Below are 14,883 nucleotides of genomic sequence, written 5' to 3'. Positions count from 1 at the left end.
ATCTTTCAAGATCCATGCTTAAACTTGTTAGATCTAAGCTTCTAACAAGCTTACATATGATAGATCTAAACAAAATGTAAGACCCTTAATTTATTTATCGAAATTTCATACAAGTTTCGCATACAAATGTGTATATACAAATACACATACATTTGAAATTACAAGTTTCATAAAACTTCTAAAAATTAAATCATTTCAACATATCATCGTTATTTAATTGCGTAACGACGATATGTAATGCAGAAGCTTAAATTTGATCGTGTTCGGTTTTTCATTGAGCTTGATCATCATCTGGTACCTCCAATCGTTACCTACATTTCATAAACCATGAAATACGTTAGTTATGAAGGTTTATAACGTGTCTAAACGAGTCCATAAGTCAAAATAAGTAAAATAAACAAGATTCGCCAGTTCTGGTGTCCGTCGCGGGCCGCAACAGACTAATGCCCAACCTTTTGCGGGTGGCGAGAGCCCGTGGCGGAACGCGACACCAAAGGGTGTTACCTTTCGCGGGGCGCGACAGCCCCTTTTTCACAGAAAGTTATTAGCTGGGAGCTGCATACTCCAAGCTCTACCATTTTTTCACAAAAACACTCATAACTTCTTCAATTTTCATCCATTTTACTTCAAACTTGTTTCTGAATGACCGTAAAACCATGGCCTACAGATTTAACCTAAAATCTTTAACCCGGATTCATAACTTTTATAAATTATGCACCTGTTACCTGGTTTATGCATATTTTTATTTTGACCCGTTATAAGATTTAAGCACTTTAAGCTTAAATTATCTACAACCCTTCATATCTTTTCTTCCCGCTTAATTATCTTTATCCTTCTATTATCGTGACGTCAATTGTGATGGATTATGATAGGAAAGTTCATTATATTCTCATTTTACCCTTGAGTTTAACACATATGCGAAAAAGACCCATTATGTATTTTTAAGCCAAAATGGTTAAGACTACCATTGTATCCTACCGAAGGGATATTACCAAATTATAAAACTCATATTCAAACTACCCTTATGGGTCATTTGCCTGGTTTATCATCCGAGGGCATTTTAGTCAACTTTAGTTCTTTGATAACTAAAGGCATCTTAAAAGCTTGTTTCGACCAAGACTACTCTTTTAACCCGTATCCCATTTTAATTTCATTACGTCCATAAGAACATAATATCAAAATTTCAATTCACTTGATATACCTCACCTTGGGTAATCCGAAACCCACCCATGACTCAATTAACTCTCGTCGAACCTTACGTTCTCAATGAGAGTTGACCCATTTTACATACCTGAATCGGGTCATAACAATGAACCGTTTTAATACCTCGTCATATTAGTTGTTAATTAAATGACAACGAAATCTCACACGCTATTTGTTCCTGTGAGCGTAAGACTCGACAAACAACCATTAGTCATTAACGTCAAATGGTGATATTATCACCTTTTGACTCATTTGGTTAAATGACCAATTTATCCTTGTGAGATGGTATTTATTTTCCATCTCATCCATGTAACCCGTTTCGGTTTACACCGTATGATCGTATTACCTAAAAATCATTTCTTAATTCTTTTGACCCATCATGGCTTACGCCTTATAGTAACTTTTTCAAAAACTAATGTTTATCCGTTAACTCGTAACCAATTTACCATATTTCCCTTTTTACTCATTATGGGTTACACCATAAGGTAACTTAATCAAAACTCATTGTTTATTCATCATCGCATGACCGAATTACTGTGTTACCCCTTTTTAACCATTAAACATGGTTTCTTATCATTCTCCCTCGTTCCGACCCGTATTACTACACGTCGGAACATCTTATTCCAAATACTAAATTTACCTTATTCCTAACCAATACAATAAGTAGGTATTCTACAAAAAGGGTGTAAGCTTTACTTACTTGCATCCAAATATGCTTTTTCCTTCATACTTAATCCGTTTGACCCGCTTCTTCCCCAAGCTTCCACCTAGCTTGTCAAGCATCAACTATCATTTATAATTCGTAAGATGGTTAGATTAGTCATTATCAATCACGACTATTCCACCTTACGGATTTTTATGTCGAAATTATTATTCAATCTTATTATAGGTCTGTTTGGCTTTCAAAAATGAACTGCCTTTTTAACATATGGAATGCACAATGAAGTTCAACAATTCATTTAGGCATTCCATCAACTACCCAGTAGGCATTATTTTTAGGCCACCGTTTTAACTAAATTTCCAACCACGTTCGTTTCATTTCTATCACTTTTACAAGTTCAAGCGCTTATTAATATTAAGTAAACTTAGCTCTCGATTATTAAAGCTAATTTATTCATTCTTTATGCAAGAACTAAGGGTTTTCATCTATATGTAAAAACCCGTTTCATCATATTACTAGGCATTCATCCGAATACCTAATATAATCAAGTTCTACATACTAACTAGTAAATAACATGATTTCAAGCATCTATTTACATGAACATAATCATCAATTTCGTCATAACACACAAAACCCATTTCATGGCAACTATGAACACATACTCAAACTCATAATTGTTCAAGTATTTTCCTATTACTACCATCCATGATGGTTTTCAAACATATTTTATTATAAACTTAATCATATTATCAAAACCCACTTGATAATCTATTTGTTAATCACTTATAAGAAATCTTACATCAAATGTCTAATGAAATCAAGCATACACATACACTTAAATTCATCTTTGGATTCATAATCCAATAACCTAATTGCAAGTATACTTGTCTCAAATTTTAACTTTCACCAATCTAGGTTTTAAGACATAACTTATGATCCCCTAGTTTAGTTGATCAATAATTCATGTTCATGCACTAATTTGAGCTCCAATTTGTCTTCAATTTTGATGATTTTGGATGAATTAGGGTTACACCCTTTTCTCCACCTCCTGATGGTCGACCAACACACACTTACTTTGATTGTTGTGTCTTAATTCTAGTGTTTTAAAACACAAGTTCTCTTTTTGGCAGCCTTAGTCCCTCAAGTTTAGTTTTAATTATATAAGACTACAACTCTAGGTTTTATTAGTTATTTACATGTTACTAACTAGGTTAATTAGTTCATAGTTATTTTGTTTATGAGTTAACTTTTTGCCTCTAACGGTACTTAACCCGCTCTTTAATATTAACGTGGTTTGATTACCAAATCCGTTTTTTGGGGGTGTTTCACAAAAACACAAGATCAACAACAACAACAACTTCATAACATACATCAAACAACACTAAAAACACTTGATTTTCTTTAGATTATGTTAGTTCTTCATGTGTTCATCTTTTAAAGGTAAGATTTCTTGATGGTGTAACTTGTACATACTACTAATATGAAGTAAAATGGAGATTATGATGCTTACCACTGGCTCTTGTGACTAGGGAAGTAGCAAGAACACCAAGAAGAAGATGATGATGATGCAAAGAAGATGGTTAATAGCTCCTCCAAGAGGTCCTTCACCTTCCAATGCTTGAAGCTTCCTTATATAGCCTTCATACACTTTTGAATACCCTTGGAATGGCTTGAAAGTTGAAAGAAAATGGAGATGGTGTGGAGGTGGTGGTAGCCGTGAGCTAGAGAGGAGGAAAGGAAGAGATGTGTTTTGAATTTGTGAAGTGTGTTATGATAAGGTTCATGGTCTTTTAGGTTATCTTATAATCCTCCACCAATAATTTAACCAAAGAATCAAGAAGTAAAGCGTCATTGACCACCCAGTGTATTGGTCAACATAGAAGACATGTGGGTCCTCTTTGGGGACGGTCATAGTGAGGGGGGGTTAAATGTCAAAATTTGAAAGTTGAAGGTTTAAGGTGTAAGTTTGGTGCTTTATGTAAGGTTATATGTGTTTTAATGTTTTTAAGGGTTCTAATGTGTTTTATGACCAACACTAGCTAAATAATATTAAAACTATGCTTCTAGTTCATTTTTGGTGTTTCCGGTAGTGTCCGGGTAATTGTTCGGTTGTCGGTTCATTAAAGTGTTAAAATGTGCAATTTAGAAGGTATGAAGTACCTTTTGTGTTATAAATTCAATCCCGACACTTCACAAGTTATTCTGGATGTTTTATATTACTTTTTGCATGTTATTTTGACATATAATTGTTGAACTTCTGCTGAAAATGCTGAGTTTTTTTTGTTTATAGTTCGTTTCGTACAATTTTTAGTGCTTGTTTAAGTTTCCAGAAAGTGTTAATATAAACCATTGTTCTCCCACTTGGGATTTAATATATTTTTGATGTCGGACCTACATCTAAGTCCTAAATCTATCGTTTAACTGAGTGTTGAGGCTGTGCTAACACAGCTTGTCTAACCGGTGAGTTTACTAATTGTTTCGACGCAGCGCTTAAATTGTTTCTCAATTCGATAAATGAAATGTTTAACATGCATGATTGTAAATGTATGACATGCAAGCATATAACGTTAACGTTAAAACACATATTTACAGACAATAAATAAATACTAAAACAGTACGGAAGTTACCGAATTTGTGCCGTTTGTCACAGAGAGAAACACGAAAAAAGGTAACAACCTTTAACACCATCTTCAACAACCTTGCTAACCAATGCAGTGGTTGAGCAAGCGGTGCAAATAATGTAGATTTGCTTAACGAGGCATACAAAACCTACTGACAAGATAAAGGCCATTCGTTTACAATGGAGAAACGTGTCAAATTTCAAGTAAAAGCACCAAGTGGCATCTTGTCCCACTTATGGACGTGCGGGGGGCACGTTCCAAACGGTCGAAGAGCGTATCGTTCACCGACGTAGTTTCAGATGTGCGATCCATTTATAATTTAAATGATTCGGACGACGAGTTTGATATTCCGGATGATCTGATCGTGCAAATGCAAAACAAGAGGTGCATGTTCGTTTTCAAGTCAAGTGGATCTCCAAGCCAAAATGAATACACTCGACGAGAGTATCAAACAATTGTTGTCCCTCAAACAACAAAAGTCTGATATTGTTGATCTTATGGTGCTTAGGATGAAAACCGATAATATGTTGGAGGTGAAAAAAAATAGTCGAAAATAAAAAAGACAAGATTCGCCAATGATTTCTATAACAAACGAATTAGTCATGTTACATTAATGTATTTTTATTTTAGGTGTTCTAATTTTAATGTATTTTTATTCTAGGACTATTAAGTTTAATGTATTTTTAATTTAGGAATTTTAATTATAACTTATTTTATTTTAATATTATTGTGATTTTATTTATTTATTTATAAAAATTATATTATATAAAAATAAGATGTAAATAAATGGATAATAATTAAAAAATAATTGGGGTGGAGGAAAATTAGTAAAATCAAAGAACAATTTAGTGAAAAGAAGTGAAAAAAATAATGTGGTTATTTGTTATTGAGGCGTGATAAATACTTTATGCCGTGACAGCGACGTAAAGTTGAAAAAATGTTAAAGCATAATAGATGATCTACGCTAAGTAAAAACAAACTCATTATCATACACGACATAAATAATCATAATCTAAAATTTTGAGCCGACATAAATAATCATAATCTAAAATTTTGAACCACTTTTGAAAATGCATGATTGAGTTGTTATCGAGCTCATAACCCTAGTCCCACTATGCGCCAAAAGTAGGATCCTTTTGAACTTTCAAGTAAAAATATATATAAAAAATAATGTAAGGTCACATTTTATAATAATAATTATAATAACACATAAAAAAAATTAAGCCAAGACTTCGTTTATTCAAAAATCGACCCAGATGCTAGCAAGGGGCTAGCATAACAGAAATTACACCAGAAAATGAAAAAATACAGCAAACAAAACAAACACCATTACATCCACACCATTTTTTAAGGTGAACTTCACCAAAAAAAAACACACATCGACCCAAAACCAGGCCGGCAACACCACATACCCTCTACATAATTACACATTTACACCAACTTTCCCAAGAGATACTTCTATACTTCGACCTATTTGAAAATCATAAAAATCCTAAAGCCTTTATCTCGCTAACTATATTCTCAATCCTAGCCGTCTTGCCCGCAAACTTCAACTCGTTCCTCGCCTTCCATATACTCCAATAGCGAATAATGATAATGCCTTGAATAACATCTTTCCTTTGATCCGACAGACCCGAAAGAGAGTGAATCTCAAGAAGGTCCTTGAAAGAGAAAGCAAAGATACTTGGAATTATACACCATGAACTAACGAACTGCCACACGGTTGAAGCGACCACACAAGCCGTAAACAAGTGGTCAACAGTTTCATCTCCAGAGTTGCATAGAGGGCATGAAACATCAACAATCGGAATATTCCTATTTCTCAAAGCCACGCCGGTAGGAATTCTATTTATCTCGGAACGCCATGCAAAAATATTACATTTTTGCACCATTAATCACATATACTAAACCTTTACATTATAGATCTTAATTAAATCATGAGTATACTGCCATTTTGGTCCCTGTGGTTTGGGCACTTTTGTCATTTTAGTCCAAATCTCAGACTTTTTACATCTGGGTCCCCGTGGTTTGCATTTTGTTGCCATTTTAGTCCAAAATCCAAAAACCCTCTATTTTGACTTTTGAAAACTGATTATTTTGTCCTTTAGTGCAGGGGCATTTTGGTCATTTTTTAAATTTCATTTTTTTAACAATAAAACCCAGATCTGCATAATCAGCTCTCTCTCTCTCTTCTCTCTCTCTCTATAGCACCACCACCGCCACCTCCTCCCTCTCTCTCTCTCTCTCTTCTCTCTCTCTATAGCATCACCACCACCGCCACCTCCTCCCCCTTTTCACCACCGCCACTCTGAACTAAAATCGCATCTCTGAACTAAAATCGCATCTCTGAACTTCAGCGATTCATCATCATCCACCACCGCATCTCTGAACTAAAATTGCTGCTCTCTCTCTCTCTTCTCTGAACTACCACCACACCACCACCACCACCCCCACCACCGCATCATCCCAACCACCACCATCCCACTACCACCAACACAAATAGCAGACTAAAACAATAATCGAAACAAAATCAACTACAAATAAGAAGAAGAAGAAGAAGAATTAAAGAACAAACAATTTCTTAGCCTGAAGAAGATTCCGTCCGATTGAAGGTTCAGATGTGAAGACACCATCTGCACACACAAATCGAAGATCAGAAGTTGATTTGACCTAAAAACAGTATAAAACCACATTAGAAACCAGAAATAAACAAACAAACCTGAAATGGAAACAGGAGAGGAGAAACAGGTGGAGAGGCAGCATAGAAAGAGAAACGAGATCAACATCTTCATACTTGTTGAAGAAGCAACCATAATGGATTGAATTTAGGGTTTTTACAGGATGAGATACAGTGGAGAACAGATAGATCCAGGATATGTATGTATGTATGTATGTATACGTGACAACCAATATTCTTCACGCGGTATCACGGATGGACTTTTTCAATCTAACCAGCTTGTCCGGTAGTTAATTTATTTGGGGTTTTATGTTGTTTATAGAGAGAGAAGAGAGAGAGTCAGTTAGGGTTTTATTTGGGGATGATGATGATTTATTTGGGGAAGAAAATGTTAAATGAAAAGCAAAATGACCAAAATACCCCTGAACTAAAAGACAAAATAGGAGGTTGCAAAAGTCAAAAAATAGGGTTTTTGAATTTTGGACTAAAATGGCAACAAAATGCAAACCACGGGAACCCAGATGTAAAAAGTTTGAGATTTGGACTAAAATGGCAAAAATGCCAAAACCACAGGGACCAAAATGGCAGTTTACTCTTAAATCATTAACGAGCCTTAAGAAATAATCCATTGAAATGGCAGTTGCATCCAGGGGCGGACCTATGGTTATCCGAGGAGTAGCCCGGGATACCCCTCAACTTTCATGGCGAATAGCGAAGTGCAAAATAATTTTCTCGGTTATATGTATAGGATATTCCTTAGCAAAGGTATTCTAACCAGAGAGAAGAAAAGAGGAGTGTACAAACTGTAATTTTTCTTTTCTGACCGGATTTCATGGTCTCTGTAAGAATCAAGTGAAGAAGGAGATGTATAATAGAAGTATATAATTTGTACAGTACAACTTTATCGAAAAGAAAACCCTGACACACATTGTGAAAAGTGATATTGGTGCTTTATTATTGTTTATTTTTAATATTACAGTATTATTATTTATTCTCTCTTAAATTCCTTATAATTATTAATTTGTCTTTTATTGATTCTTTTTAGTTTATATTGCAATTTGATATATATTTTTTATTGTTTATAAAGAAACCATTATGTGGTAAGGTTTTATTCACGTATTTATATATTAGATGCTATTTTATTGTATAATTTTAAAACATATTACTTTATACACACATCTATTATTTTAAAAATATGCATTCTTGAAAATAAAAGATCGTTTCATCAAAGCCAATAAATATAAATATTAATATGAATCATATGTTGGGAAGCTACACTCTACCTCTGAGAATTTTGATATGGATGGATCTGGATATGTGAAATCCATTTGATCATTTGATCACCTGTTTTGTCAATCATCCTTCTAGTATGGAAGCTAACTGTGATGATTAATTGGATTTTAGGTTAGCATTTAGTTATTAATTTAGTTGTTATTTTGTATTTGATTGTACGAATGAACGGTAAAAAAATTTATATTGTATTACTGTACGTTAAAAAGTAGGATACCCCTGAATTTTTCTTCTAGATCCGCCACTGGTTGCATCTTTTTATCTTAATAAGCATATATCTCTAATAACTTTATTTTGAAGAAAAGGCGATATTATATAAATCAAACAAACAGACAAAAACCTTAGCAAGATGCTAAGGTAATTGTACAGGTACAACACAGCAACAATTTGAATTACAGAAGGAAAAAATCACTTGAAACAACTAAAATCTCCCCGTATATCTCTAATAACTTGAAGCAAAGGTGTGGGGTGAGCTATGTTCACATAAAAGCGACAAAGGATTGGCGAATACATACATTTGCAGTTTGATCATGAGTATAGTTATGACTAACATATGAATCTTTGTTAGTAGTTTTTTTACAAAAATAAATGGACGTCTAGTTTCTACGCATTTCATACGAGTATGAAAGGGTGGGTTATCATAGAGGAGGCACTCCAAGAAGTTGGTTTGGTAAAAAAAAAGTTGACGAAGAAGCGTTTGAAGCCAAGTAAGCTCGATAACTAAATTAAAAATTACAGTAATTACACTAGTACAAACTCATGGGTAGGGCTGATCTGTATAAGACACAATTAGACCTGTTTACTGAAAGTACACAATATGATTGTTTACTTTTTTTTTTAAATAAATAAGATTATAAGGTTAGGATCTATCATTTCTTTTTCTTGGTACATAATTCATAAAACTGTGTTACAGACATGAGATATCAAGTAGTTAAACGAGTTGTATTCATATTTAATACGTGTGCTATACGCGTCGTCCGAGACCTGTTAAACCTGATAAGACACTATTTGTCAGCTCTACCCATGGGTGGAGTGGGCATCTTAATCATTTGGACAAAGAACATAGTTAGGATATAAGACTAAGGGGCTGTTTGGCTAAGCTTATTTTAGTGACTTATTTACTTATTTACTTTTTGAAAAGTTAAAAGGTGTTTGGGTTAGCTTATTATGTGAGAGGAATAAGTAAATAAGTCATTCCATTATGACTTAGGGGGTGTTTGGGATTGCGTTTTCAACCTGATTATTTGATTATTGTGTTTTGAAATCGCAAAAAATCTATTTTGAGTGTTTGGTAAAAAATTAATAAAAAGTGATTTTTTACGTTTTGTAGAGTTCAAAACGTGATAATCCATAAGTAGGTCACCCCTTGCTGCAGGAAAACGTGATATTCCAAAAACTGATTTTTTACGTTTTCACTTATTTATTTTTTTGAAATATATATATTTGCCAAACACTCAAATAGTTGATTATCTGATTATTGTGATATCAAACAACATAATCAAATCCAAACAATGTTGATTATCTGATTATTGTGATATCAAACAACATAATCAAATCCAAACACTATCTTTCTGCAGCACGTTTTGTTACAGCTAATTATCTGATTCTGATTATTCAAAACGCATAATGTATTTTCAAAACTCAACCCCAAGCACCCCTTATTTGCTTTTTAAATAAGCAAATAAGTAAATAAGTCATTCCAATAAGCTTAGCCAAACAGCCCCTAAGCGTTACCTTCGGGCTCCAACTATGGGAATCGTTGAAATAAGGTAAATGCATGACAAACATGCAAACAATGAGTTACCACGACATGTAAATGTCTCAATATGTGTTAGAATACCAATGGTTATAAGTACGAAAATAGATGTTCACACCCTCATTCAAAGATTAAATTTGTTATTGCAAATAATCTAACAAAAAATTAAATATCGTTTTAACTTCAAAAATCATTTGCATGACTTTTATTTGATTTATATATTTCATATTCCAAGGTTATCGTGTTATTTTGGAATTTTTTTACAATAACGTAATTTTCGTTGTGTATTGTTAATTGAGGACATTGTCAAAAAAGGTAACTTAAAAAATTATTTTTTTAAATAAATGTAATGAGGTGTCAAATATTCTATTTCTTTCTTTCATGTTATAAATTAGATACATTTCATTTTTTTACGAGGAAAAAGTTGATATACTTCGATTAGACGTAGAGCCGGCCTTGAAGGAGGGCGGGGAGGACAACCGAACAGGGCCCGTGATTTCGTAGGGCACGTAATTAAAAAAAATCCGATATTATATATGTAAAAAAAATTTAATAGGGTATAACCAAAAAAATATTAACATAGGCCTACTTAAAAAAATCATATTGTTTAAACTATTTAGCTCATTAGGTTGGTGGGCCCAATACCCAAATATTTTCTAAAAACTAATTAAAAAAAGAAGTCTGGGCGGTAAAAAGAGAACAGAAACGTCGCAGTTGCAGGCTCTGGGTTGTTCGATCATTCATCATCATCATTCTGCTGCTTCAGTGCTTCTGGCAGGGTGATCGGTGTAGGATAAGGATAAAGCCATAAAGGTTAGCAATAGCATCCCATCTATTTTTTAATTACTTCTTCCACTTGTTGATTTAGTGATTTAAATGAAAATTAAATTAATAGAATAATAGGGCCGATTCCAATATTCCATATAGCATCAGGAACTTGTCAATGTCTATTACACTTGATTTAGAATTATAAACAATATTTATTATCACCTTTTGATTGATTAAACCTTAAAATATCTTTGTTCCAAGATATATAATTTCGTTTACTCGTATATAGGGCTGCAAACGAACCTTATTTAGGCGTTAACTTAATTTGATACAAACTTTGTCGATTATATTTAGGCGTTAATGGCACCTAAACAAGCATCCGGATGGCATTGTTTATCGATTATATTTAGGCGTTGATACAAACTTTGTCGATTAATTTGTATTTTGTTAATTGCATTGTTTATCGAATGCTATATTTTTGTCAACGGTTCAAAGTTGTATGAAAAAACTAGTTTAAATTTTTTATTTAGTTAAGACCTAAGGGCACGTTTTTCGAGCTCGGACAGGGTACATGAATTCTCAGGGCCGGCCCTGATTAGACGGATTTGATATCTTAATATACTAAACTATATCTTGAGTAATCAAATGTAATGTTATAAATTAGGTGTATTCCAATCCTTTTGGTCCTGGTTAGGATTTTCTAACCGTGTGTGATTTTTTATATCAAGTTTGTATTTAAAAAACTTTACAAAATAAGATTTTATATAAGAAAAGTGCTCGGATAGTACTTGAGGTTTCTTTATAGTCCCCACACTTCTAAAATTACAGCTTATGTCCCTAACTTTTGCACTTTCGTTCTCGGATAGTCTCTGGCACGAATGAGGGTTAGTTTTCTCAGTTAAGTTGGTGCGAAATGACTATTATGCCTTTACTATTAAAAAATTAACAAATAAAACATTAAAAGATAAAAAAAATACATATAGGTTCCACCTACCTGCCCCACCCCACCCTTTCTCTCATTTTCACTCTCCTGCAACTATAGTTCCACCATCACCATAACACTTCCACACCATAAAAGTTCAAACCACTGTTGGGTTCCATGGTGATCAGTTAAAATTTTGTTTATCAAAACCGGCTCAATAAATAATAGTCAGTTAATTAAGCGAGTCAATTAGTAAAACGCAGCGGAAAAAGAACAAGTGATCAACAATAAACGAAACCCGACAGGATCCGATTATATGCAAATACGAGCACAATGATAAGGATACTTAACTACCAATGAGAAAGATATACCTCGGTTAATGACTAACCAATTGAGACATCGAAGTTCAACGAACACGTGCTAGTGATACGAACCAACGAAACACAGGTATATGACGGGTAACGGCGGCTGTGGCAGGCGGTACTGGCGGCGGCGAGAGGCCGTGACAGTAGAGGGCGGCGGCGTCCGACAGCGGTGGTGGCGGTAGAAATTGTGGTGTTTTGAGGCTTTTCTAGTTTTTCATCATCATCTAAATGCAAGACCAAAGTCCGATTAAATAGATCATGAAGGTACACGCATGTTTGCCAAGTGGCGGACATGCATATGCATGTGTGACAAGTGGCTAGGGTTCTTTGCATGCGCGACAAGTGGCGATGCAAGTGTGCATGCGCGACAAGTGGCGTAGCGTGGGTGCATGTGCGATAAATGGCGCAGCAAGCGTGCATGCGCGACAAATGGCGAAGTGGGTGTAGTTATCTCACCCGGTCCATGTACCCGTCTCTCAGTTAATACCCGCAACAAGTTTATTAATTAACATAAACCCGCTCATGATCATAAATATAATTATGATCCGTTTCGTATGTCGTTCGTAATTACCAGTTAAACATGTTAAGTGGATTTTAGTTCGTTGCCCACAGTGTAACTCTTATGGGTCAAGACCCGGTAGCATTGACTTATCGAACTGGACATAAATATCCAACAATTCCCACTTGGACGGTCTCCGATAAGATCTCAACGCAGACAGCCAGCGGGGCTCTAGCTACATATAGCTGCCCCCAACAGGTCATGATACTTTAAAGTCACTAACCAAGGTATCTTCTTTTTAGCAACGACTTGCTACTTGAATACAGTAGACTTATGGCAATCTTCATCATCCATCCTTTCTGTAAAAGACATCAATTGAACAATGGGACATGGATCAGATTCAATCTCACATGGCATTCAATCATTATCTTTCTCGTTCAAGAATCAAAGTGGTCCAATCAAACACACAGTAAGTTTGGGTAAGGCCTTACACTTTACCCGTTTGAATCAACGAGGGCGCCCCGATGTCTAACTGTTACATATAATGTAAGAGTACAGAATCCCATCTTGCCTACATATAACTCCCATTGAACTTCAGAACCACTCCCAGCCAATGCCTTTACGCGACAGCGGTTAACACTGATCAAAGAATAGTCTTCAGTAAACGGAAGTTCTAGTATGTATCTCAGGTCAGGGGATACTAAATGAGTATACCTAAATCTAATACATCTTATGACCAAGATCCATGAAGATGATTTGATGCGAGTTACATCCAACATCATTCATAATGAGGTTTGTGAGTTTGGAAGTCAACTCCTTGAGTCCAAAGTCAGAATAGTCTTAATTCAGAGTCGTTCCCACGAGTCTGACCGACTACAGATAATTTAGACTACAAGATTCATGGATTAAACGTATCAAAATCGAACACAGCTGTAAGATTCAAACTTTGTATTTAACTAGTAAATCAAAGGTGAATTCAAAAGGTATAACTGAATGAATATTTGTACATCCAAATCCAAATACAAAATCAAAACAAATGGCTAGCCAATCTAAGACCGATAGCATTCCCATGTTGGTCATGCTTGTCCTGAGTCATCGGTTTAGTGAACGGGTCCGCTAGATTTTGATTTGTGTCTAGTTTGCTTATTAAGATGTCTCCTTTTTCAAGTATTTCTCGTATATAGTGGAACTTTCTTAGAATGTGCTTGATCCTATGATAAGATCTGGGCTCCTTGGTTTGAGCAATGGCTCTTGTGTTATCATAGAACACCTTGATTGGTTTCTGAATACTTGAAACCACATCGAGGTCGTTGATGAACTACTTCATCCAAGAAGATTCTTTTGCAGCATCTGATGTAGTTATACATTTGGATTCGGTGGTTGAATCCACCACTACACTCTGTTTGGAGCTTTTCCAACAGAAAGCTCCTCCATTTAGAGTGAATACGAATCCTGATTGTGAGAGAGAATCATCTCGGTCACTTTGGAAGCTAGCATCAGTGTAACACCTTACCATGAGCTCTTCTTCCACTCCTCTAAACACCAAGAACATATCTTTAGTTCTTCTCAAGTACCTCAGAATGTTATTTACTGCAACATAATGGGCAATGCTAGGACTATGCTGAAAATGACTGGTCATGCTTAAAGCATACGAGACGTCAAGTCTAGTACATAGCACAACATACATAATTGAACCAATTGCTGAAATATATGGAACTACTTCCATTTGCTTAATTTCAATGTCCGTTGAAGGAGATTGCGATTTGTTCAACACGGTTCCTTTAGTCATAGAAACACCTCCTTGGAGTTTTCCATCTTGAAGCATGTCATCATTTTGTCTATGTACGTACTTTGACTTAGCCCAAGAAGCTGCTTAGATCTACCCTTATAGATCTTGATTCCTAAAATGTAAGCAACTTCTCCAAGATCTTTCATTGCGAAGTAAGATCCCAAATAGTGTTTAACTTTGTTAAGCATAGGGATGTTATTTCCAATTATTAGTATATCATGCACATACAGGATGAGGAATGATATGGTGCTCCCACTAGCCTTTCTGTAAACACAAGGCTCATCTTCATTCTTGACAAAACCAAACTCTTTGGTCTTCTGGTCAAAACGAAG

At 34.9% G+C, this 14,883-nt stretch overlaps 2 protein-coding genes across 2 annotated transcripts; both read right to left on the bottom strand.

Moving 5' to 3' along the window:
* Nucleotides 1-5,966: 5,966 nt before the first annotated feature.
* On the bottom strand, nt 5,967-6,377 carry LOC110882195. Its single transcript, XM_022130275.1, has one exon. The coding sequence runs from the start codon at nt 6,375-6,377 to the stop codon at nt 5,967-5,969; it is 411 nt and encodes a 136-aa protein (XP_021985967.1).
* Nucleotides 6,378-14,080: 7,703 nt separating this feature from the next.
* On the bottom strand, nt 14,081-14,587 carry LOC118482658 (secreted RxLR effector protein 161-like). The gene has a single exon (XM_035978246.1). It carries the CDS (start codon nt 14,585-14,587, stop codon nt 14,081-14,083), a length of 507 nt encoding a protein of 168 aa, XP_035834139.1.
* Between the last annotated feature and the right edge of the window lie 296 nt (nt 14,588-14,883).

This window comes from Helianthus annuus, chromosome 10, assembly GCF_002127325.2.
Source record: "Helianthus annuus cultivar XRQ/B chromosome 10, HanXRQr2.0-SUNRISE, whole genome shotgun sequence".
Classification (NCBI taxonomy): Eukaryota; Viridiplantae; Streptophyta; class Magnoliopsida; order Asterales; family Asteraceae; genus Helianthus; species Helianthus annuus.
Note: the sequence above shows the minus strand (reverse complement) of the source record. Positions and strands in the feature narration are given on the sequence as shown.